Source organism: Microplitis mediator, chromosome 2 (genome assembly GCF_029852145.1).
Source record: "Microplitis mediator isolate UGA2020A chromosome 2, iyMicMedi2.1, whole genome shotgun sequence".
Classification (NCBI taxonomy): Eukaryota; Metazoa; Arthropoda; class Insecta; order Hymenoptera; family Braconidae; genus Microplitis; species Microplitis mediator.
The window spans coordinates 25,811,163-25,833,827 of NC_079970.1; the positions used below are offsets into that span (position 1 = coordinate 25,811,163).

Below are 22,665 nucleotides of genomic sequence, written 5' to 3' on the forward strand. Positions count from 1 at the left end.
TTTAAGTTGCCGCCTGCAAGTAAAGAGTGATTTAAAAAAACGTCTCTTCAGTTGGTAAGATTGACTCCTGTCAACAAATACTTCATACATTGAATCTCACTCACACCTACACGTTACAACTCAAAGATGTTTTCATCTTTTGTGTATTCGTTGCAAAGAAAATAATTAAAATATAAATATAAATTTATTTAAGAATGTAAAGACTATCAGGTTCGTTGAATAAAAATACGCAAGTAAATTATTTAATTATTTTTATTTAATCAATGAGCAAGAAAACAATTGATATAAATATAGGTTATAATTAATTGCATTGTGTTTGTAAGCATGGTAATAACAAAACTAAAAGTATAATTAAATATTTACAGGAAAATAATCGGAGCTGAACAATGTGTACATTAGTACTGAACTCAACAATGGAGACCAAAGTGACAAGTAAAACAAGTAGTTTGAAGGCATTGATACTGCGCGCTTGGCGTGAACGTTGGAGTGATTTGCAGTGGGGAATAAATATAAAAACAATTTTACCACGTGGAGTCAGTGGTGACGTTTACAATCTAGCTGACTGTATTCTCCAGCAAGCTCTGGTAGGACCTGGACCAAATCAATTAGTACTGTCGTATTTGAAGCACTCGCTGAGCTCGCAGTTGGTCTCGTACGCGGCAGTACTCCAAAGAATAAGCAAATATGACGCATTCCATAAGCCACACTGCATTGTCTGTCTGCTGGAGTTCCTGGAGTCTATTCAGGTGGGCATCACTTGTCGTGGAAAGCCAGAGGAAGATCTGCTGGCAGCTGCTGTTTTGTCTATAGTCGACTGGCTGCTGCAGTGTTACTTGAACACACTGACGAAGATGTCCCAGAATAATGCTATGGCCAATCCGCAGATGGTTGATCTGATTGATAAACCAGCCAGCATTCTGAAGCAGATGCTGAGCTCGGATTTTCTGTGCGCGATGATGTATCTTGCAAAGTATGACGACAAAGATCTTTACCTGGAGGTCGTTAAAAAATGCCAGGAAATTGAAAGTCTGTACAAAACATGCGGGCAAAAGTCACTGTCACCCGTTGATGATTCATTAAAAAAATTGTGTAATTTAGAAATAGAAACAGTGGCGCCAAATTCAATAAATTTAAATGTTGAGTCTATAACTTATTGCTTGCAGCCGCTGTTTGCTGTCCAGGTGCTTCTGAATCCCAGCACCGAGACTGCGGTTTTTGTCAATCAGTTGTTGATGATAAAACGTCTGAAGGGTTACTCCAATCCGCGGCTCTACTGCGAAATAATCCGGGCGTGTCTGATGTGTCTACACAATGTCACTGGAACTGTAAAAGAGTCTCAGTGGGGCGCAGTTACTTTTCTAAAAATACCGTTCATCCTCAAAGAACTTCATGCAACGACAGTCACTCCAGGAAGTCCTGAAGAAAAGCTCGAGTACTCGCAGGACATCGTCGACGCGTTTGAATTGCTGTTGCAGTTCGCGCCGCTGCTGGACATCATGGACGCGACCTGCTCTTGTAACAGCGTCGAGTGTCTTCTAAATGAACTGCAGAAAGTTAATCTGGTGACAGAGAAACATGTTAAGCAGCTGAGCAGCAGACGCGAAGGTGTTGCCGCCGCTTTGCAGAAATTAGAGTCCTCTAGCTCACCGACATCATCAATTATGAAAGTTATCGTGCGTGCAGAGCCAACACTCGCGGGTATTTTGAAAACTTTGTCTGCTGATTACACAAAAATTCAAGAGGCGTTGCTGAGTATGCTTTGCCAAGTGCTGAATGGCAAGAGTCTCGATCTTATGCTGGCAGTTGCGACTGTTGAAGGACAGTTGAAAAATTTTGTTACCAAACTGATTAAATTTAATGAGTGCAGTAAACAGATGAATGATCCAGTTCCTGGTAAAACAGCGGCCACGCGAGCTATGCTGTTTGATATATCATTTCTGATACTTTGCTCTATTGTCCAGACATATGGGTCAGATATTGTCCTAGAGGAAGGTGGAGACTCTTTCTTCGAGCAGTGGGTACGTGAGTGCATGCCAGAGCGTGACAAGCCCAAGTCACCGCACAAAATGCTGCAGAATATCGACAGCGCTCGAGTTGACGCGCTGCTCGTGCAAATAAATACTCCGGAAGCGGACCTTAAAAACAGCAACGTAAAGTGGCACGTCCAGTGTCAGAGTGCAATGGGAGCAGTTAAGGAATTGCTGTGTGCCTGGGAGTCGGGAGTTCTTGGTGCGACGGATGTTAAACGCGCGCTAGATGGGTTACGATCAACTGCATGTTGTCTGCCAGTTTGTGCGGCTGCTTGGTTGTGTGCTCACATGAGTATCACGCATCAGGATGCGCTATTGAAGCCAATGAACATGGTCCAGCAGTTCGTGACACCTCTCCCGCCTGATGAGATACAAGATGTCAATAATTTTAAACACGACACCAGTATTCTTATGTTCCAGATTATTAGGAAAATGCAGTACGATGTTCACCCGCCGACCCAGTCTAAGACAAAAGTACTCTCGATGTATCATAATGTTATTTCAAAGCAGCCGATTCTTGAGCAATTGGAGTCCGTGTGGCAGGACATCCAGCAAAGGGGTTGGGTCAATATCCAAGCGACCCATACTCTGGAGTCTTTACTCAACACCGGTGGGTCTCTTTGGTTCGTCTCAAATCTTATCAAAGAAGCTCTCAAATATCGATACCAAGAGCAACTGGACCAGGCTATCGATCTTATATTTGCGATATTTCATTTGGATATCGAGAACTGTACTCTAGATCTTCTCAATCACGTTCTACCTCAGTATCTGTACAACTCACAGCAAAGTGAACAGCTCGTGGAACCTCAGTCGTCTGAGCTCGCCAAGTTAGGCGTCTACTGCATACTCTCGACCCTCGAGTTCAACAATTCGAATCCGCAGAAGGGAAACAACAGGAAGCGAACTAGACGTGATCTCGAGTCGGAAGAGATGGAAGCGATCTGTGGACCTGCTAATAAACTGTTACGATTGAATGAGACTGGTGACTCTACTGCTATATTTGGGTCCAATTCCCCGCAAGCTTCAGGGCCCACCAACAGCACACAGAAATCTCTGGTGCTCCGGGATCCTCTGCTGAGTACTCTCAATAGACTTTTTAAGACTTTCAACTACCTCGCCGCTCGCGACGGCCAAGTGTCTCAACAGACACATTTTGTTCTCCAGTTCCTTAAAATTATGGTGCAATGCGGAAAAGATAGAACGCGTGTTGTACTCCAAGGAATGCCACAAACTCTTGTAAGTTTAATAATTATCAATATTTTATTTGATTGCTATGGTACACAACAAAAAAAAAAGGATTTCTTGGTGTAAAAAATTTTTACTCGCCTCAAGAAATTTTTTGCATCATGATTTGAAACTAAAAATTTCTTTGGGACGAGGAAAAAATTTTTTGGCGCAAAAAATCCTTTTTTTCTGTATTGAAATAAAAAATTGAATTAAATAATCAACATTTTTAATTTTTCAGGTGCCTTGTTTACTGAAAGCACTACCCGAATTATTCACTACTGACTTATTACTCCGTCTCTACGACATCCAGACAACTCCTGGAAGAAAAGCAACAGCGCGTGATCTTTGTATGCTCCGAAATATAACTCTAAAACCATGAGCGTGAAGTGTATGAATGAGCGACGTGTGTGCAAAAATAATTTATAATAATTATTATAAAATAAAGTTATTTTTAAAACACTTAAATAAATTAAACAATTAGCCTAAGGAAGACAATAAGAAAAACTTAATAGCACTTGCATTAAATTATTTTTAGATTTAATTTACAGAACTATGTATTGTTTAGTGTATTTCGTATTAAGTAATGAATTAAACTTTAATAAAATTACATATAGAAATATGTAAAAAATTAGTAAAACAAAATTATAGACGTTCTGAAATAAGTGGAATTTGATGTCTTAGGTCCTGATTGCAAGTGTGCAACATCAGCGGAATTGAAAGAGTACAGGGCTGGTGACACGCGCCCGGAAAGTTTTAGTCGAGAGATTCTGCCGGAGTGGATGGGACTGGGAGTAGCAGAGAGTGAGAGGCATATAAAGCCAAGGGGCCATGGATTTGGATGGGTTTGAAGATTGCCGGGAATGGGCTCGAAAGCGGGGATATGCAGGATTCCTTTTCCGTTGTGCAATCGGTGATAACTCACGAGAGCGAAAGACCGTGTCAGAGTTTAATCCTATTGGTGGACGTCAGTGTTACAATGTCGGGATACCATTGGCTTGTATTTAAACGCCGGGGCGTGGTCTTATGGCATTTGAAAGTGGGGACAAGAGTACAGTAGAGAGGAAAAGAGCATCTCCAACCCCTGTATGACATTTTACGAGGACTCTTTGTACAGATGTAGTTGTCGTTGTTATCAATGTCGTACTCCTCTTTTGTAGATACACACACATACATCCTGAAAATTCAGCATGGCGGATGGGAACACCAAGTCACTCGCCGTTTTCCCCACTTACTACTTTGAAATTTTCCCCTCGCCCTCGCCCGCGACGTCCTGCCGTCCTGACGATGTCTCGTAAAACGGATTATACCTTTTGCGGGCTGCTGCCCGGCACTGCCACACCATCCAGCCGTACTTGAAGAGTCGCCAGTTGAACGGAGTAATTAATTGCTACGGCTCTAACTCTCACCGCGTATTCTCGATAACGATTCTTGGATTCACGTCCCCCTCTACTCTCCTGTATCACGATCCAAATAGTTTGTCTGCACTATATACCTATACAAGAACAGATTAATTCTCGGTCGCTAATCGCACTCGCAGAAAGCTAACTGTCAAGAGTTTAATGCGTCTGCTCTTGTAACGGATACTCTACTTAATTTCAACGTCTATTTACTACTGACTTTATCTACTCGCGCCAGTAGATTACGCCGTTTTGATCAGACTCACTATTTTTGTCTGACTATTTTTTATTGACAAAAATAAATGCAATATTTGTTTAATAGATTATTGATCTTGTTTTTTTTTAAGGATCATGAGTTAAAGTACTTGGAGTAAAAAAAATTATAAGATTATGCTTATGATGTAGAAATAATTAATAAATTATCCATGATAATGAACACATCTGTTTATAAATATCTTGTGTGTATTATAATAAGACAAGACTGATGCCTGCAATGATAAACAATTTCCGACGTGTGGTTCATGATCCACGTACTATACACAGAGATATAAAAATATATGTACGATATAAGCATACAGGTATGGATACTCACATATATGTGAGTATAAAATCCGTAGCTTGCTGGGTATATAAATAAAAGTATAAAAGAGGGAGTAAAAAATAGCAAAAGCAAGGGAGCAAGGATGTCAGGAGGGATGATTCTCCTCGAAGGGTGGATGGCCTGGTCGGGTTTGATGATCGGCGCTTGCGCCGCGACGCCGCGTCAAACGTAGCGGCTATAGGTTAAATCCTCGTATACGTTTTTGTTGTTTTTCTCGCGTTGCCTCCTGATCCCGCCTTCAAAAGTACCAGCGGACCAATCGCGTCGTGTATGAAAACCAACTAACATCGGGCTTGAGATCGGGATACTCGACGTTATATCGGGCAGAGATCCACCACGGCGACGAGAAACACCAGATACCAGTCGACTTTTGTCAACAGATCAGTTTCGATACTTCATGCTCATTATAAATTCAAATCTTGCGAAACAATAAATAACCATTAATTATTTTACTCAATTCCACTGAAGATTTTTTTCTTTTTTTTTTTTTTCGAGTTTTAACAGTGAGTTTTATTACGTGTGCAAAGATTTTATTACAGTGATTGTTAAAATAAAGAACAGTTATTATCAATTATTAATTCAGTTGATTAAATTAATTAATTAAATCCAAATATGAATGGAACAGCCATCGCTACTCCTGACAGCCAACAAATTCAAAGACAATCATCGCAAAATGACACTAGTTCTGAACATCCGCGAAGTCCTACAAGTCCTCTGAGTATTCGTCACGGTATGTAATATATGACATATATATGGATATATTTAAAAAAAAAATTTATTAATAACTTAAAAACTTACAACACTAAAATAAATATTTAAAATGAAATTGTTTATCTTGCTTATATTTATACTGAATTAACTTTTGTTGTAATTAAATAACAAATATTTATTTAAATCAGTTAATTTGATAAATTAAGTAAACGCATTAAATGTAATTTAAATTCTATTACTGCTAAAGTATTGCGACATTAAAAAACGGTGAAATAATATCCCGCAAGTTGAATAATAATTTTTTACCCCATTGACATAACAAGTGGGCGCAATAAAATAAAAGTATAAGTCTGAGGGTGGGTGCGTATGTATGCCATTAGAGTAATCAAATCTCAGTCCCGTCGGGTGTAACGACGTAGGAATGCCAGAGCACGGGGAACTCCAGGGTTAAGCGACAAAGGAAGTTACGAAAGAGCATAAAACGAAATGAAAAGGAATAAGAGCGAGAGAGAGATTGAGAGGAGAGACAAAAAAAAGTGTTGGGTTCTTACTCTTGTATAAGAGAGAGATTGAAGGTGACGGATTTGTAACAGTTCTTTTTGTGACCCTCTTGGTTGGTTCCGCAGCGAGGGCGTCAAATTTCATTAGCATATCAATGCTGGTGGATGCCACGGGCTTGTCGGGCGCCACCTGCGCCCGGTATTATGGGATCATTGCGCGTTGCCTCGCCAACTATACTACTCTACTACTATATCACTATATACAACATGCTCCCAAGGGGTGTGGCGAGAGTAAATTTTGATGAGAAATTGCTAAACGGTCTACAGCCCTCAAATCCCCAGTTATTTTTCACAACCAAATACATCCTTTTATTTTATTGCGCACTGACTTTAATATTTTTTATTACTATTATTTTTTTAAATTATTTATTTTGTACTCGACTCTACACAGAAAAAGATTTTTTGGGGCAAGAAAAATTTTTCATATCAAATGAAAACAAAATTTTATTAGGACTAGAAAAAATTGGAGCAAGAAATTTTTTTCGGCAGAAAGAGCAGTTGAAAAATTACAGTTTCGTATAGTAGTAAAGCGCTCCGAGTCCGAAACTGTAAAAATTACATTTTTTATCAGTAAATTTTACAGAAATAACAAATATTACAGTTTCAAACTCGATATTGTCGATTTAAACTGCAAAATTTGCTGCTTAAAATTGTATTAATTTTATTACTATAAAAAATTTCTAAAATTACAGTTTAAGCTTTAATGTTTAAAGATTTTTGCCCCGAAAGCCTTTTTTACTGTAGAAACTGTAATTTTTTAACTGCTCTTTTTTCCGTGTTCATGATGCAAAAAATTTCTTAGGGGATGTAAAAATTTTTTTGGAGCAAGTAAAAATTATTTGTGCCAAGAAATCATTTTTTTCCGCGGGTATAAAAAAACGACTAGTAATTTTTGAAAACTATTAACAGTCAAAAAAAAAAATAAGGATAGATTATTTATTATTGATAAAGTTACTGGATTGCATGGTGTCGCAACACTTGAAGCGATAAATATAATCCCATAAAATCACGATCTGATGAAAAGCGTGACTAATAAAGTAAGTGGGCGACGGGTCTTGTAGAAGTAATACAGTAAGAGTAACAGTAATTCAAATTAAATTGTACGACCCTTGCGTAGTACGACAAAATCACATTTTCGTATTCGTTGACTACCATCAGATACTTTGCTTGTTATGTATATGTATATAGAGATAGAGATAGAGAAAGAGTAGTTAAATAATGCGTCGAGTATCGCTTTATATAACATCACCCCTCTTATTTTATTATTCATTCTTGTTATTTATGTCCCTTTTATTTTTAAATTACTACAACATCTATTGTATCTATTTAAAAACAATTATTACAATTATATAACCGCCATTCAATTATTTTAACCGAAATAGTTGAGGTAATGTTATTAATATAACATATACACAGAAAAAAAAGATTTCTTAGCGCAAGAAATATTTTGCATTTTAAATTAGAGCTAAAAATTTTTTTAAGACTAGAAAATATTTTTTGCGCCAAAAAATCCTTTTTTTTTCTGTGTAGTATAAAAGTTATCATGAAATTGAGTTTATATATATGTAATAAAATTGGGTATTTTATTTTAGCCCCTTGTGATTCATAAATATTCAATCGCGCCAGAATTATAATAATATTTTATGCAATTTCGATACTTTCTGAGCTTTTTCAAAACTCATTTCTCCATGTAAATTATGTTTGCCAAGGACCAAAGGACCTCAGCATCCCTCTAAGCTTCTTAAATTAAAAAAGATATATAAATAAAAATACCAAATAAATAAATACCGTCTCTCCTCACATTTAAAAAAGAAAAAAAAATACTTTGCTCAATCGACTGTAAATATAAATCTTAATCTTTTGAATTTACTGCTGACAAATTTAAATACTCGATATATACTTTTTTAAAAGTAATTGATTAAATATCTATGGACTTGTGTCATAACTAAAAATAAAATATATAAAAAAAAAATTTCCAAGTTATAACCCGTGGTCAGTAACATTTGTTTGATGTTATTAATTTAAACATCAACGAATAATATTAAAGATAAAATAAAATAAATTCTGCTGTCGTCAGGATGACAATTGTATAAATATGTTTTTAAATTTTAAATTATTTTAGCAGTAAGTATACATACAGGCCAATATATACAACCGATTTTTTATTGTGATACTTTTGTTGTATTTAATACACATATTAAGATGCTTTACTTTTAAATTTACTTCGGTCACTGCTCTTTCGCGTATCAGCTCGACATTTGTGTAAAGTCTGGCGTATGATATATCAATAATCATAATCAACTTCATCCGAATTATATACTAAACATTTATAACTTTCCGTTATTATTTATTTCGTCTGCCTGTAACAACTAAATAAGTAATAACAATAAAAAAAAAAATAACAATTATTAATCTTCAAGTAATCAAATGGAAATAATAATTTTTTTGTTATTACAATGATCAAAAAATTAAATAACTGTCGATGATCAATATTAATATTTAAATTGTTTATTTTAAAAAAAATTTTAATTAATCTTGAGGAAAAGTAATTTTTATTTTTATTTCATTTTTAATATTAAATTAAAATTTTTAAATTTAAAAATTTTTTTTAAGATTCTGGAGAGTCTAGTATAATTTCACCAGGACTACCAGAACGATACAGTCCACTGGGAGCGACAGAATCAACGTCGAGTCACGATCCTTATGCTTCACGTTCGGTACAAGACTGCCCTGTACCTCTGTGTCGTCCGATGCCGTCGGAATTCCCACTGGCTCGGTCTCCTTACATGTCTGCGCTGTCAAATGGGCACCCGCACTTGCTCCAAGTTCAGCATCAGCATCAGCATTCCCAGCACCAGTCCCAGCAACTGCAGCAGTCCCCGCATCAAATGCAGCAGCAGTCCCAGCACAACAACAAGCCGTCCCGTAGTCTGGGACTCATCTGCGTCGTCTGCGGGGATACCAGTTCTGGAAAACACTATGGGATTCTTGCTTGCAATGGCTGCAGTGGATTTTTCAAGAGGAGTGTCCGGAGAAAATTAATTTATCGGTAATTAAATTTAAAATTTTATTACGTTAATTATTTTTTTTATTTTATGGAAATACTTTTATTTTTTCGCGCTAAAAATTTAAAAAAATGAAGTCTTTTTAAAGCAAATTCGAAATTTGAAAATTTGAAATTTGTTGGAGAATTTAAATAAAAGACAGACTGGGCCATCGGGTACCGAAGAGAGTCAAAAATAAAAAAAAACACAAGTGAAAAATTTTATTTCAGATAAAATTTAAAAATAATATTTATTATGATTTTATATGATTGACGTCAGTTGAATAAAAAAATTTCTTTAAATAATATTTTTTTTAGATTTTTCGGCTGTAAAAATTTTCTAAAGAGCTTTCATATGCCAAAATATAATATTTCAGCTAAGTCGGTTCTTTAAATCATGATAAATTTTTTTAATTCAAAATTCACGATACCATTTTCTAAAAATTAAAAAATTTTATCCACTAATAAACATGTCAAATTATCCCATTGTGCTCAACCCCCCCTGTGATTTTTTAATATTTAAAAATACTTTTAGTAGCAGAAAAAAATCTAAAGTTACTTTGACTCCATTTGATAAAAATTTATGACAGATTATCAATAGAAAGCACTTATCAATAATCAATAGAAAAAAATAATTAATCTACTTATTTTTTTATTTTAATTGATTAATTTCTCTACACTCAGAAAATTAAATGATGGGAATTATCATCTGGTGATGGTAAAATTTTTACTATCAATCCGATAGTAGTGAATATTATCTAGATGATTTTATGAATCATCTAGATCGTAATAATATTAATTGCAATCCCTGATAGTAACCGTTACCATCCTGATATTTTTATCTCTATTAAAAAAAATTGTAACACTGACTATCTTTGCATTTAAAAACTTTCGAATCATTCTAGATGATTGGAATTAAAAATTTAGGATAATAAACACAATTACTTAATTTTCTGAGTGTATATTTCGATACTCGAATAATTATTCCCAAGATAATTTACTGAGATTACAATTTAAAACTCAACAGCCGTGAAATATTATAAATGATTCTATTATAAATCCCCTGGTCCTGGACTATAAAGTAAAATCCTCGTTGTTCCCCATCGTCACTAATACCCACAAAATGTATTTTTTAACCCGTAGGATATAATATGCAAGAAGTATAGTAAACATTTGCTAGGTGATCCCCCAGAGCAAAGGACAAGTGTACACGGCTCGTCGACGCGTTGAAAGTTATACCAGTAATTCATATATTATAATAATATGCGTAGCTCGCCATGTGTGCATTGAATCTGTCCAGGTCGAGTAGGCTCATCTTGGATATACGAACCTATTATATACATAATATCAGTAGGCATGACAATACCAAGTATCCCCACATTATGTTCCTCTATCTCTGGCTATATGTGCGTGTGTGTTTGTATCTACAATATAAATATATGTGTGAGCAAAACTGTAGACTACCGGCACGGGTGAAACTATTACACTGCCCCCAGAGACCTGCCATCCATCTCCATCCAATTCTTGTCAGGGCCAAAATCACTTGTTGTTGCTTTTATTCTATATCGTATAAATTTTTTTCTTTTTTACTTTTATTTTTATTCTCTCTTGACTACTACTTTTTTACTATCCCTCTGTAAAAAATCCACAGCACACAATATTGACCTGTCAGATGAACCGATTGAAAAATAGTTGTCACTTGATCGTGACTTGGGTTCAAATATTTTAAATATTACTTTAAAAGCGGGAAAAATTTATTACCAATATTAGAAATTTAATTTTTTTAAAAAACCTGAGAAAATTATTTGTGATCGATAACTAAAATTTAATTTTTTATTTAATAAATAAATATAAAATTAAGATAAATTTTTTTTTTAGTATTGGAAATAAATTTTTTTGTATCAGATGGCCGTGAGATAGTTGAATCGATTGTAATGCGATCAAAGCTGAAGAGCCTTCGCACAGATAACCAATTATTCTGTGAGGGTTCTAGTTCAAGTAGAGAACTCATTCGACTTTTCTCTCTTTCTCCAGTCTCTCGGTATATCCTCTTATATATATACCACTAACGCCTTATACTTTGTGACAGATGCGTCCCATAGTGCGCCCACAATTGCGGGATTACCGCGTAAATAAAAGTGAAGATCCAGCCATACACCAGATGCAATTAAATATCCATCGGACACTGATACATCACAATTCTATTAATAAATTTATTTTACAAAATAAATAATTTAATTAATAAAATAATAATTGTTATTTTCCCGAGGAACTGTGCGCCCTATTACGAGGTGTGACTGATAAAACAACAAATAGTGTAAATGTATACATCTACATATACATCTATATATATGTGTATGTATATGCAGATGTAATAAAATAGAGAGAGTGGGATATAGATATATATATAGAGTGAAAAGATACGTAAATAAATGTATGATGTGGTTCTGAAGGGTGAATGTGAATCCAAAAAGGGCACGAGGACGAGCAGTCTTCTCCAGTGGGGTGTGAACGCAAATCAATTTGTGTGTGACCCCTGCCGCTGCCACACGCGTTTCTCTAACGCGTGTGTGTATTCACTGCAGCGGTCTGCCCGTAGCCCTCAGGACAAGATACTAACGCAAACTCGCTGACTACTGACTGACTGATATGCAACAAGCCTCCTGTCGTTTACACATATTTTATGTTATTTTACATGACTGACGGGTATTGAAATCCCACTAATAGCCGTTTTAATTTTTACTTTTTTCTCAAGCCTCAATTTAACTCAGTGATGTAATATGAATGAGGCAGAGAAATCGTCAGATAATTGACGTCAAATGACCAGCGAAAAATTTACCAACGGCCATTTTCTTAACATTTAAATTAAATGCGCGGAAAAATTTTTTAACGTCATTTTGCATCTAAATAGAAGTGAAGAGAAATTGAATGATAAATTTTTGACGTCAATTGTCAGAAAATTTATCGTGATCTGACTGAGCAAGAAAGTGACGGTAATTTCGAATCACTTTTAACTACACAGAAAAGAAGGATTTCTTGGCGCAAAAAATTTTTACTTGACCCAAGAAATTTTTCTGTATTATAAAGTGAAAACAAAATTTTTCTTGGGGTAAGAAAAAATTTTCTCGGAACTAGAAAAAAATTTTTTAGGCGAGAAAAAAATTCTTGAGCCAAGAAAAATTTTTGTCTTCAATTCATAATACAAAATATTTCTTGCGCCAAGAAATTCTTTTTTTCTGTGTAGATAACAATTATAGTTAAAGTGAATATGCTTCTTATTGGATTTTTACTGGAGTTTGAGTAAGAGTATGTGTACACTGGAGATTTAAAAAAGGCTCATTGTCATTACTGGTGGGTCGTGAGGCTCTTTTCGAGCTTCAGAATTCACTGGGATTACTAAGGGATAAGAAGAAGACTACTTGTACTACGTGATCAACCCCTCGGGGTAGCAACTTTGACGATGCCATCTACTCGCGATCGGGGATAACGGAATTAGTCCTAACAATGAAAGTAAATCAAATTTAACGCCATTTTCTCAGTACACCCGATTTAGAAATAAGTGCACTCCAGACTGTCTCGAGTACTAAATGACCAGCAATAAATTTTATAGATTTTTTATTTACTTTTAATTAAAATAAAATGGATTCTATCATCATCATTGATTACAAATTGACAACTTTGTTTCAGGTGTCAAGCAGGAACTGGCAGATGTATCGTCGACAAAGCTCATCGTAATCAATGCCAAGCGTGTCGTCTAAAAAAATGTATGGCGATGGGAATGAACAAAGACGGTAAGTAATTTATTCATATTACATATATAAAATATCTTTCAAAAGCCATGTGCGACATAAATAAAAAAATTAACTTGAATGCAGAAGTTTATATCATCTATGTAAGTTTTCGATTCAACTCTTAATACTTTTTGTTCAACGTGAAACACCTGATATCCTTTTATTCATCTACACTAAAACCAATAACATACAATCACACGATTTCCCATTTCCCATCGTCCTCATATCATTCCTTTCAGAGCTCCAAATATACGAAAACTTTTTTATTGCCTTATTTCCGACGACAATCTCTCACTACCAATCTATCACTTTTAAATCAAATTTATTTCATTAAAACTTCATACAAAATAAAACCCGCATAAATTATTATAATAATTTACTCACAAAAATTAACAAATTTATTATTAAATTGTCTTACAAAATATGCTGGAAAAAAATCGGGTGTGAATTCGGAGTAATTACGAATTTTATTTTAATCTGAATCCACTCCGTCATTCGGAGTTCTGGAGTTTAAAAAAATCACTCCGCATAAGGAGTAAATAGGAAGTTTGTTTTTTTAGATGAGTGATTTCGGAGGGATCTGGATTTTATTTCAATCCACATCCACTCCGATTCGGAGTTTTAATATTAAAATAAACTCCTCTTCGGAGTAATCTTCACTCCGAGGGGATCAAATAAATAAACAGTCATCCGCTTCGCAATCACTTCGCATTCACTCCAGATTTAATCCGCAAAGTTTTTACAGTGTATACACAGAAAAAAAGAATTTCTGGGCGCAAGAATTTTTTTATATTATAAATTGAACACAAAAATTTTCTTGGGACGAGAAAAAATTTATTGACTCAAAAAGTTTTTTCTTGCTCTCAGAAAATTCATTCTCGCCGTAAGAAAATTTCTGTTTTCAATTTATAATCCAAAAAATTTCTTGGGCTGGGAAAAATTTTCTTGGGGCGAGTAAAGAATTCTTGTGCCAAGAAATCTTTTTTTTCTGTGTAGATATACACGCAGAAAATTTTTGAGTAAATTTACCCATAAAATTTGGTACTGTAAGGACATCTATTCAGTAACTAAATTTTTACTGTGTTGTGAGCAGTGTATTTTACAATGTGCATGGGAAAAATTTAGATATTTACCACATGTCCTCACAGTATCAAATTTTTTGGGTAATTTTTACTAAAAATTTCTCTGCGTATATATATAGTATGTTAGTGAAGGTCCTGGTGATTTCCAATATAATAAAAAGACATCAAAATTTAATAATAAAAAGGTCATGCATGTATGCCAAAAATATAATAACAACATTATGACCATGCGCAATACAAAATAAATTACAAAATAATAATAATAATAATAATAATAAAAATCGTTTATCGAAAAAATTTTCTCTGATATTTTTAATTGAACCATATATAAACACGATGAAAATTACACATACCATCAATATATACACTTGAATGCTTACAGTAATCATTAACCGTGTAATATGACTCATGTATACTATGACTACATTCTATATACTGAATAACCATTTAATATAACATGTACATTATAGAATGCTGATCAATGTAGATAACTACACTGGCAGCTCTTGTATCTCAGCTAAAGTACATAGACAAAATAATATATTATATATGTATTGTCATGTCACTCTGGCATACAGAGAGTACAGTACTTGTACCATTATCATTATTATTATTATTATTATTATTATTATTATTATTATTATGGTTATAATGGATATTATGAAGTGTATTATGTGGTATGACTTAGTAGCAGCGTTAGTTGGTTCACCATGACGCGCTATTCGCTCCATAAACACTGGCACGGTCGTTAGTAACGTAACGGTCACGTGGCCCGACGCCTGAAGGGTTAATTGGAGGAAATAAACGTATGCAGGACAACCAAACGACGAGCACGACAGCCGAGGCTACAGGCAACAGTGGGTTGCTGTCTGCCGAGCCAGGATACAACCCCGTGTATTATATATCTATATATATATATATATATATATATATATAGGGCCTTCCTCTCTATCTGTCCATGTCTATGTACGTACATTTACACTCCAGAGTACTGAGTATGACCGACTGTGTGGTGGCAAGTGCGACGACAAGAGAAACCCGCTTGCATTTCGGTGTCGACCACCCGCCGGGTCCATGCAAATGAGAGCTACGCGACGGGACGTTTATCTCTTTGGTCGCAACCTCCACCGCACGAAGGACAGCTAACGTGAGTGAGACGACACGTAACGCATAACACACGGATTCACTGAAATTGAGGGTGGGTTTTAAGTATGAGCGAAAGAGAGATAAAAATAATAATAATAATAATGATAATAAAAACTTAAATAACCAGGCAGAGAGAAAAAAGGTTGCAAAGGGCCGTGGAAATAGTAGGAGGACCCCATTAAGCCGCTCAGCAGGCCACAACAACCCACGGGAAAAATTGCCACGTTTTCGTTATTATTATGCAGAATTACTCAACGTTAAACCGCGAGCATTTTAAAATGGGTTCTAGTCTTTACCCCTTTATTGTTTTTTACTTTACTTGGAATTTTTTTTTAATTACATCAAATTTACTTTTACTTCGTGCGTTTTAATGCATATTTTTTTTTTCTTCTTCGCGGTGAAAACTGGAGACAAAAAATAGACGACTTTTTATTATGCTGTCGACCAAAATTGAAACAGGAAGTTGAGTCGTCAAAAAATTGTTGTGCTGCATATAATATTTTTTGGCAACTCAACTTCCTGTTTCAAGTTTGGTCGGCAAATAATAAAAATTCGTAGACTTCTCAAGCCCATTTTTCTCTGTGTTTTTGATAACCAATTTTAATTTAATTCATTGTTATCTAACGGTTATGAAGGTATAACATGTTCATCATAGTCATGCTGTCAAACGCAGACATCGTCTGATATAATTGTGTTACGTAAAATTGACATGGCAAGGGTCCGACGGCGAAAGACAATGAGGTAAAGAGCGAGAGGGGGAGAGCCAGAACCTAAACCAAAGTCAGAGTCAGAGCCAGAGCCAGAGCCAGGGAAAAAGCGTTATATAGTCCATCAGTAAAGATTGTAGAATCTGTATAATAAATTTAATAAATCAAATCCTCGGGTCGCGGACATGCCACATTCACGTTAATAATCAGTTCGATATCTCCCCGTTTATTTACAATTAAATAAGACAATTCTTATTGTCATTATATAGAAATAGTAAGCGGACAAAAGTCTTATCTTAACTTTCCTTAACATCAGCAAGCGAAAAAATTCCCATTATCTTCCCTCTTATATATTATTATTTGGACATGTCGTCCTGCAGCGATACAACTAACTCGCGCTGCATGGAAGGATTGCCTGATGATGAATAATCAAGAGGAAACTCGTTGGATTGTTGCAGCCGTGCAAAATGAAAGGCAGCCAAGGAACACGGCAACCATAAGACCGGAAGCTCTCGTCGAGATGGACCAAGAGAGAGCGCTGAGGGAGGCTGCCGTTGCTGTTGGAGTTTTTGGGTAAGCCAGTTTATTATTTATTTACTAATCTCACAATCAGTACAGTATACAGTAGCCGTACCTGAGTTTAATTTATTTTATTTTATTTTATAATTACCGAGTGGCAAAAAATTTTTTAACATAAAAGTAGTAGACGCGAGTCATGTTTGTCATGTGGACGTATGATAATAGAGCGATAGAGTATAGAGTAATAGGAAAAGCATAAACAACAAGTAATATACACACAGCAGAGAGGATGCCGTTAGCACGTTTGATCTTGGCAGCGTTATCTTCAACATCGCGAGCAACACGAGTTGCTTGCCACGTCGAGCGTGATCTATCATGAAAAATTACCTTTGACTACTTGACCGTAGAAATACTTCAGGTAATGCCTTTTGAACCGTTAGTAAGTTAAAATCAATGTGGACCCGACAATTATATATATCTATATAATATACAATAATAATAATGATAATAAAAATATATTACATGCATGTATGACGTATAAACGTATCAACGGTATATTGAATAACGTAATACAGAGTATCAAAATAATTAATCATTTTACATAAAAATTTTTTTTGCTAAGAGATCTTTTAATATTTAGTTTATGTATAAATTATGTATAAATATTATATGACAAACGTCGAATCTTAAATCGCCAGGGCGCCTAATAATTTGAAACTCTTTGACCATACACATCATTGGCTATTATTATACTCGACACGACGTTTTACTCTTGATAAAAATACACATTGATTGATGGGTATCCAGGTGCTAGCTGGTGTTGGTGTCCAGGTTTAGTGCTATGTCACTGTTTATTATCTGAGCAAAAATCGCGCGGGCGCGTTCGCACGCTGATGAGGGAGTTTTTAAATTTTTATTGCAGTAACTTTTTTCGTACGACGACGACGAAGATGAGGATGCAGATGAGGCGGACGAAGAAGGCAAAGACATCAGTAGTGAACTGTGGTCACGGTGGTCGCCGATATTTTTCTCCACTGGAATGGCGTCTTGGATTGAAGGCACATAAATTTTCATGTCGTTCTCCGACTTGGATAATTTACTCGGCGACTTTTTCTCACGATAAATTTTTTCCGATTTTATTTTCTTTATAATTAAATCAACTCGCGGTTTTTCATCGGCTTTGCTTATCAATTTATCTTGTCCAGACTCTTCATTGAGATCAGTCGCTTTTTCCTTGGCGACTTTCCGCGACCACAAACGCTGGATCACGTGTCTGCGGGTTCGTTCTTCCTGTAACTCCATCTCCAGTTTATTTATCTTTGCTTTCGCCTCAGACAGCTGCATCAAAACACTATGGTACTCATCATCTGCATCATCAACTTGTGACTTTGTCGACCTAATATGCGACTCAAGATCCAAGTGCAGCCGTTGCTTCATTTGCTCTTGTTTGATCTCCATGTTTTTATCCATCGCTGAATTTTTTTTAACAATAGACGGCAGTGATCTCGTAACAGGTTTATTTATCACCGGAACGCGAGTGCGATTAAACCGCGTCTTAACAACGCGTTTATTTCTAGCAACAGTCTTCGGTCTTACTTTGATATTGTTTTCATTATTCTTATTGTTTTTGTCTCTGTCATCGCTAATAAATTTCTTATGCTTACTCTCTTTAGCAGCCAGTAATCTGTACTCCAGTCTACAGCCTGCGTTGTTCTGATCCAACTTTTCAAAAATATCTCTCACAATATTCTCACTCAGACGACAATTAGATCTAACATCAATAACTTGCAATGTCTTATTATGATAAAGTAATTCAATTATTTTATTACCAATAGCGTCTGTTAACCCGCAAGTTTGTAGATCCAGTGCTTTCAGCCACAAGCTGTCTTGTATTGCGTCGATAACCTGTGCAATTGCGGTGTCACCTAACGAAGGATTTCCATTTAACGTCAATCGTCTTAAGCCCGGCATCACTTCCAAGTTCGGCTCACGATATCTCAGTGAATTCTTCCAGGTGTCATGATAGAGGACGAGCTTTTGGCGGCTCAGTGCTGATGCCAAAGCAGGACCAGCACTAGAACTCAAATCACAGTGACTTAAATTAAGCGATCTTATGCTCTGTACATCAGCAATTGTACGGCAAATCATTGCGCAACTGTTGTCACCAATGTAGCAACGTTCGAGTGATAAATATTCAAGTGTTACTGTACTTGCAAGACCAACACACAGTGCAGCCAGACAATCTGTCGGCAAGGGCACTCCTTCAAGTTCAAGACACGTCAATGCATTTGAATTTCTGATGCACTGCGCTACGCTGTGGCTCAAACACTCTAATAAATACCGGGTTAATACTACCGGTCTCTTTTTAATTGTATTTGAATTTGCCGCCGCGGCACGAACTTTACCTTCGGAATTTATTTCTTCGAGCGGCTTCCGCAATTGATATTTACTTCTTACGCTTACGGATTTCAATGTACGGTCGAGAGACAGCGAATTCAGTATCGGTATCCAGTCATCCATTTTTACGCGATCGGTTGTAAAATCTAATCTGTGCGGCAATGATACGCAAATTACTGGCAATGGGCGCACACGGTGCTGTTTACATAAATCTATATAACAAGCTGAAAAATTTTGGCCTCTCGGTACTGTCGTCATCTTTTGATTAAAATCACTCAATATCGATGATATTTTAATTTTATTAAATTTTTATTTATAACCTTGTTTATTATTCTTGCGGATGATTCAGTGAGTGGCGTCATTTGCGTGAATTAAATATTTTCATTTGGTATATGCACTTGTACACGTAAGAAAAAACACAGTACATGTAAAATAATTATAAAAAAAAAAAAATTATTGTTAATTAAATATTGACATGTGTAATGTGTCACGCGATTTTATGCGGCAACTAACTCTTTAAACAAAATACTATCGATTTTTTTTTTGTACAATAATGTAAAAAATTTTAATTAAATATATAAAATATATATCATTGCAAAATAAATTTATTTAAATCCTAAGATAGTTTTTTTCATTGAGAAAAAAATTTGAACCTTGAGCCCGCGAGTCTTAGAAAAGAGTGGAACTAAAGGAAAATTTTTTGAATATTTTTTTTTGTTTTCTACAGAGGCTGAGATAAAGTTAAATAATTACCTGAGATCGGAATTTTTTTTTTTAATCAGTGAGAAATTTTGTGAGAAAAAACAGAATCATGTTAATAAAAAATATTATTTATTAAATCTCACGTTTCTCATATTTTAAAACTGACTCATTATAGAATCCAATAAATCAATAATCTGACTAATCATTTTTATATTTATTTTATTTTATAGACCACCAGTATCATTAGCAATGGCAAGATATGGAGCGCCGATGCCACTATCAGCAATAGCGCCAACATCAACAGCAAATCCACCCGCAGTTCCAACCCCTCTACCCCAACGCGAAGATCCTGACGGTAATTATTTAAAAAATTACTTTCATTATCTTCACTACTTTTTTCTAAACTACACCAGAAATATTTAACGCGGAAAATTTAAAAAAAAAATAGGAAACGCATCCGAAGACAGCATAGACGTCACAAACGAAGAACCATTGACAGCCCAAAGAAATCTTTGCTCGCAATTGCCCCCCGTGATGACATCCCTCTACTCTCCAGCCAGTGCCGAGACAGTTTACGAAACGAGTGCAAGGCTGCTCTTCATGGCCGTGAAGTGGGCGAAAAATTTGCCTTCATTTGCCAGCTTACCGTTTCGCGACCAGGTGATACTCCTAGAAGAAGCATGGTCTGAATTATTTCTTCTCAATGCCGTTCAATGGTGTCTGCCTCTCGAATCATCATCGCTCTTCAATGCCGCCGAACTGACCGCACTAACTCTGTCTCCACACTCTCATCCACACTCAGGAATGCACGTCGGTGAAGACAAGCCGAGCCAAGTTGCTGCAGATATCCGACATCTCCACGACACTCTTCAGCGATACAAAAATATGATGGTCGATCCCGCGGAGTTTGCTTGCATGAAAGCTATCGTTCTTTTTAGACCAGGTAATTTACGAATAATTATTTATTTTGAATACTCTAAATAAATATTAATTAATAAAATTATGTAATTAGAAACTCGTGGACTCAAAGATTCAAGTCAAATTGAAAATCTTCAAGATCAAGCCCAAGTTATGCTAGGACAGCACGCACGTGCTCAGCAACCCGGTAGACCAGAGAGATTCGGAAGACTTTTGCTAATGCTATCGCTGTTGAGAAACATACCGGCGTCACGAGTCGAACTGATTTATTTCCATCGGACTATCGGTAACACTCGAATGGAAAAAGTTTTATGTGACATGTATAAAAATTAATAATCAATGATTATTAGATCATCACTCACTCGTAAATTTAAACGTCATGTTTTTACATTAAATGTTGCATTTAATCAGTTATCCAATAGCCTAATTCGTTTTAATCAATGAAAATCTGGCCTCACATAATCTTGTAATTGTATGATATAATTTAAATAGTAATTACTGTTATTATTAATGATAGATTAAGTAAACGAGGCTTTATAATTATATATAAAATATATAATTAGTGATATAGCCATAAATATATTTAATAACGATAGAAAATTGTGCGATTGAGTTATAATTCAGTAGATTATTTTAAGAAAATGCTGTATATAATTGCAATATATATATAATGTAATATTAATATATATAGTATACATATTTATTTACTGTGTTCTTAGACTTAGATTGGATTGGATTCATTTTGAATCGTAACACTTATAAATAAATATATGTAATATTATTGAGTACTGTCAGTAATAATGATGATAAAATTATAGCATTTGCTAAAAAAAAACTATCAAATCTTTTTAAATTTATGTTGTGATATAATTGTCGTTGTATATAATACATATATATATATAAATAATAAATATAGATTCAATAAAATTGGATCGTTAGACGCGGCAATGTTATAATTACGTGATTGTAATAAAATATAACAAGTATATAAAATTTATTTATTTAAATACCATATTATCTGTTTTTATTTATTTATTTAAAGTTTTTTATTTTTTATTTGGGTGACTTATGGTGACTTGAGTTGATAAATAAATATTTAGATTTATTTATCGAATGTAATCCTTGACTTTGCCCTAAGGATTTGTCACATATGGCGTCTTGTCGTACCAATCCCTTGATATCATGCGCGCGTATTTAATGTATAATAAATTACAGATAATAGTTTATCGATGAGACTTTAGCCAGGCAATTCAATTTGTCAAATTCATTGGATAATTAAATATCATTTAATAAAATTTTTATTTATTTAATATTTATACAGAATAAAAATAATTTCTTGGAGCAAAAAATTTTTACTTGCCCTAAAAGAAATTTTTTTTTATTTTATAATGAAAAATTTTTCTTACTCCAAAAAATTTTTTTTTCTGTGTACTGTAAAAAATTTTTAGAGTGAACGCGGATTAAATCCAGAGCGAATGGATGCGGCATATATGTAATAATTTAAATATATATAAATACTTTTTTATGGATATAAATTTAATGAATTAAAAAAAAAAATATTTGAATAAATTTGAAAAAATATTATAAGTTATAAATATTTTAATGAAGACAAAATGAAAGTAGATGGTCATAAATGGACAGTGTAAATGTACATACATATATATGAGCGAGAACGTGAGTGTGTGAGGAAATGTGCGGGTGGTGGTCGTTGGAAGTGAGCATAAAAGCAAGTGGGATGGTCGGGTAGTATTGACTCGATTTTGCGGTACGGAGGCGGAGTTTTCGACCCCCCACGAAGCTTCTAAATCCCCTGGAAGCATATATTCTGGATATA

The 22,665-nt window shown here is 35.0% G+C and overlaps 3 protein-coding genes across 4 annotated transcripts; 2 read left to right on the plus strand and 1 right to left on the minus strand.

Annotated features, from left to right (window-relative positions):
* Positions 1 to 67: 67 nt before the first annotated feature.
* Positions 68 to 3,830, plus strand: LOC130663823 (mediator of RNA polymerase II transcription subunit 24). Its single transcript, XM_057463309.1, has 3 exons — positions 68 to 210; positions 366 to 3,266; positions 3,496 to 3,830. The coding sequence occupies exons 2-3, from the start codon at positions 387 to 389 to the stop codon at positions 3,634 to 3,636; spliced, it is 3,021 nt and encodes a 1,006-aa protein (XP_057319292.1). The 5' UTR covers positions 68 to 210; positions 366 to 386; the 3' UTR covers positions 3,637 to 3,830.
* Positions 3,831 to 5,332: 1,502 nt separating this feature from the next.
* On the plus strand, positions 5,333 to 21,768 carry LOC130663828 (photoreceptor-specific nuclear receptor-like). 2 transcript variants are annotated; one of them, XM_057463315.1, is made up of 7 exons: positions 5,333 to 5,985; positions 9,140 to 9,575; positions 13,257 to 13,360; positions 16,676 to 16,868; positions 20,144 to 20,268; positions 20,362 to 20,856; positions 20,926 to 21,768. In XM_057463315.1, the coding sequence occupies exons 1-7, from the start codon at positions 5,868 to 5,870 to the stop codon at positions 21,162 to 21,164; spliced, it is 1,710 nt and encodes a 569-aa protein (XP_057319298.1). In that variant the 5' UTR covers positions 5,333 to 5,867; the 3' UTR covers positions 21,165 to 21,768. The 2 variants fall into 2 exon arrangements, with proteins under 2 accessions (XP_057319298.1, XP_057319299.1); XM_057463316.1 differs by having other exon boundaries at positions 5,339 to 5,985; positions 16,754 to 16,868; positions 20,926 to 21,765.
* On the minus strand, positions 17,357 to 19,739 carry LOC130663827 (centrosomal protein of 78 kDa). Its single transcript, XM_057463314.1, has one exon. The coding sequence runs from the start codon at positions 19,467 to 19,469 to the stop codon at positions 17,625 to 17,627; it is 1,845 nt and encodes a 614-aa protein (XP_057319297.1). The 5' UTR covers positions 19,470 to 19,739; the 3' UTR covers positions 17,357 to 17,624.
* Positions 21,769 to 22,665: the final 897 nt, after the last annotated feature.

Bases quoted from the DNA above. Each gene is read 5' to 3' on its own strand.
- LOC130663828 (XM_057463315.1), top strand. From the start codon at position 5,868: ATGAATGGAACAGCCATCGCTACTCCTGACAGCCAACAAATTCAAAGA. The intron at 13,361-16,675 runs GTAAGTAATTTA...GTCGTCCTGCAG, and splicing joins GATGGGAATGAACAAAGACG to CGATACAACTAACTCGCGCT. The intron at 16,869-20,143 runs GTAAGCCAGTTT...TTTATTTTATAG, and splicing joins GTTGCTGTTGGAGTTTTTGG to ACCACCAGTATCATTAGCAA.
- LOC130663827 (XM_057463314.1), bottom strand. From the start codon at position 19,469: ATGACGACAGTACCGAGAGGCCAAAATTTTTCAGCTTGTTATATAGAT.
- LOC130663823 (XM_057463309.1), top strand. From the start codon at position 387: ATGTGTACATTAGTACTGAACTCAACAATGGAGACCAAAGTGACAAGT. The intron at 3,267-3,495 runs GTAAGTTTAATA...TTAATTTTTCAG, and splicing joins AAGGAATGCCACAAACTCTT to GTGCCTTGTTTACTGAAAGC.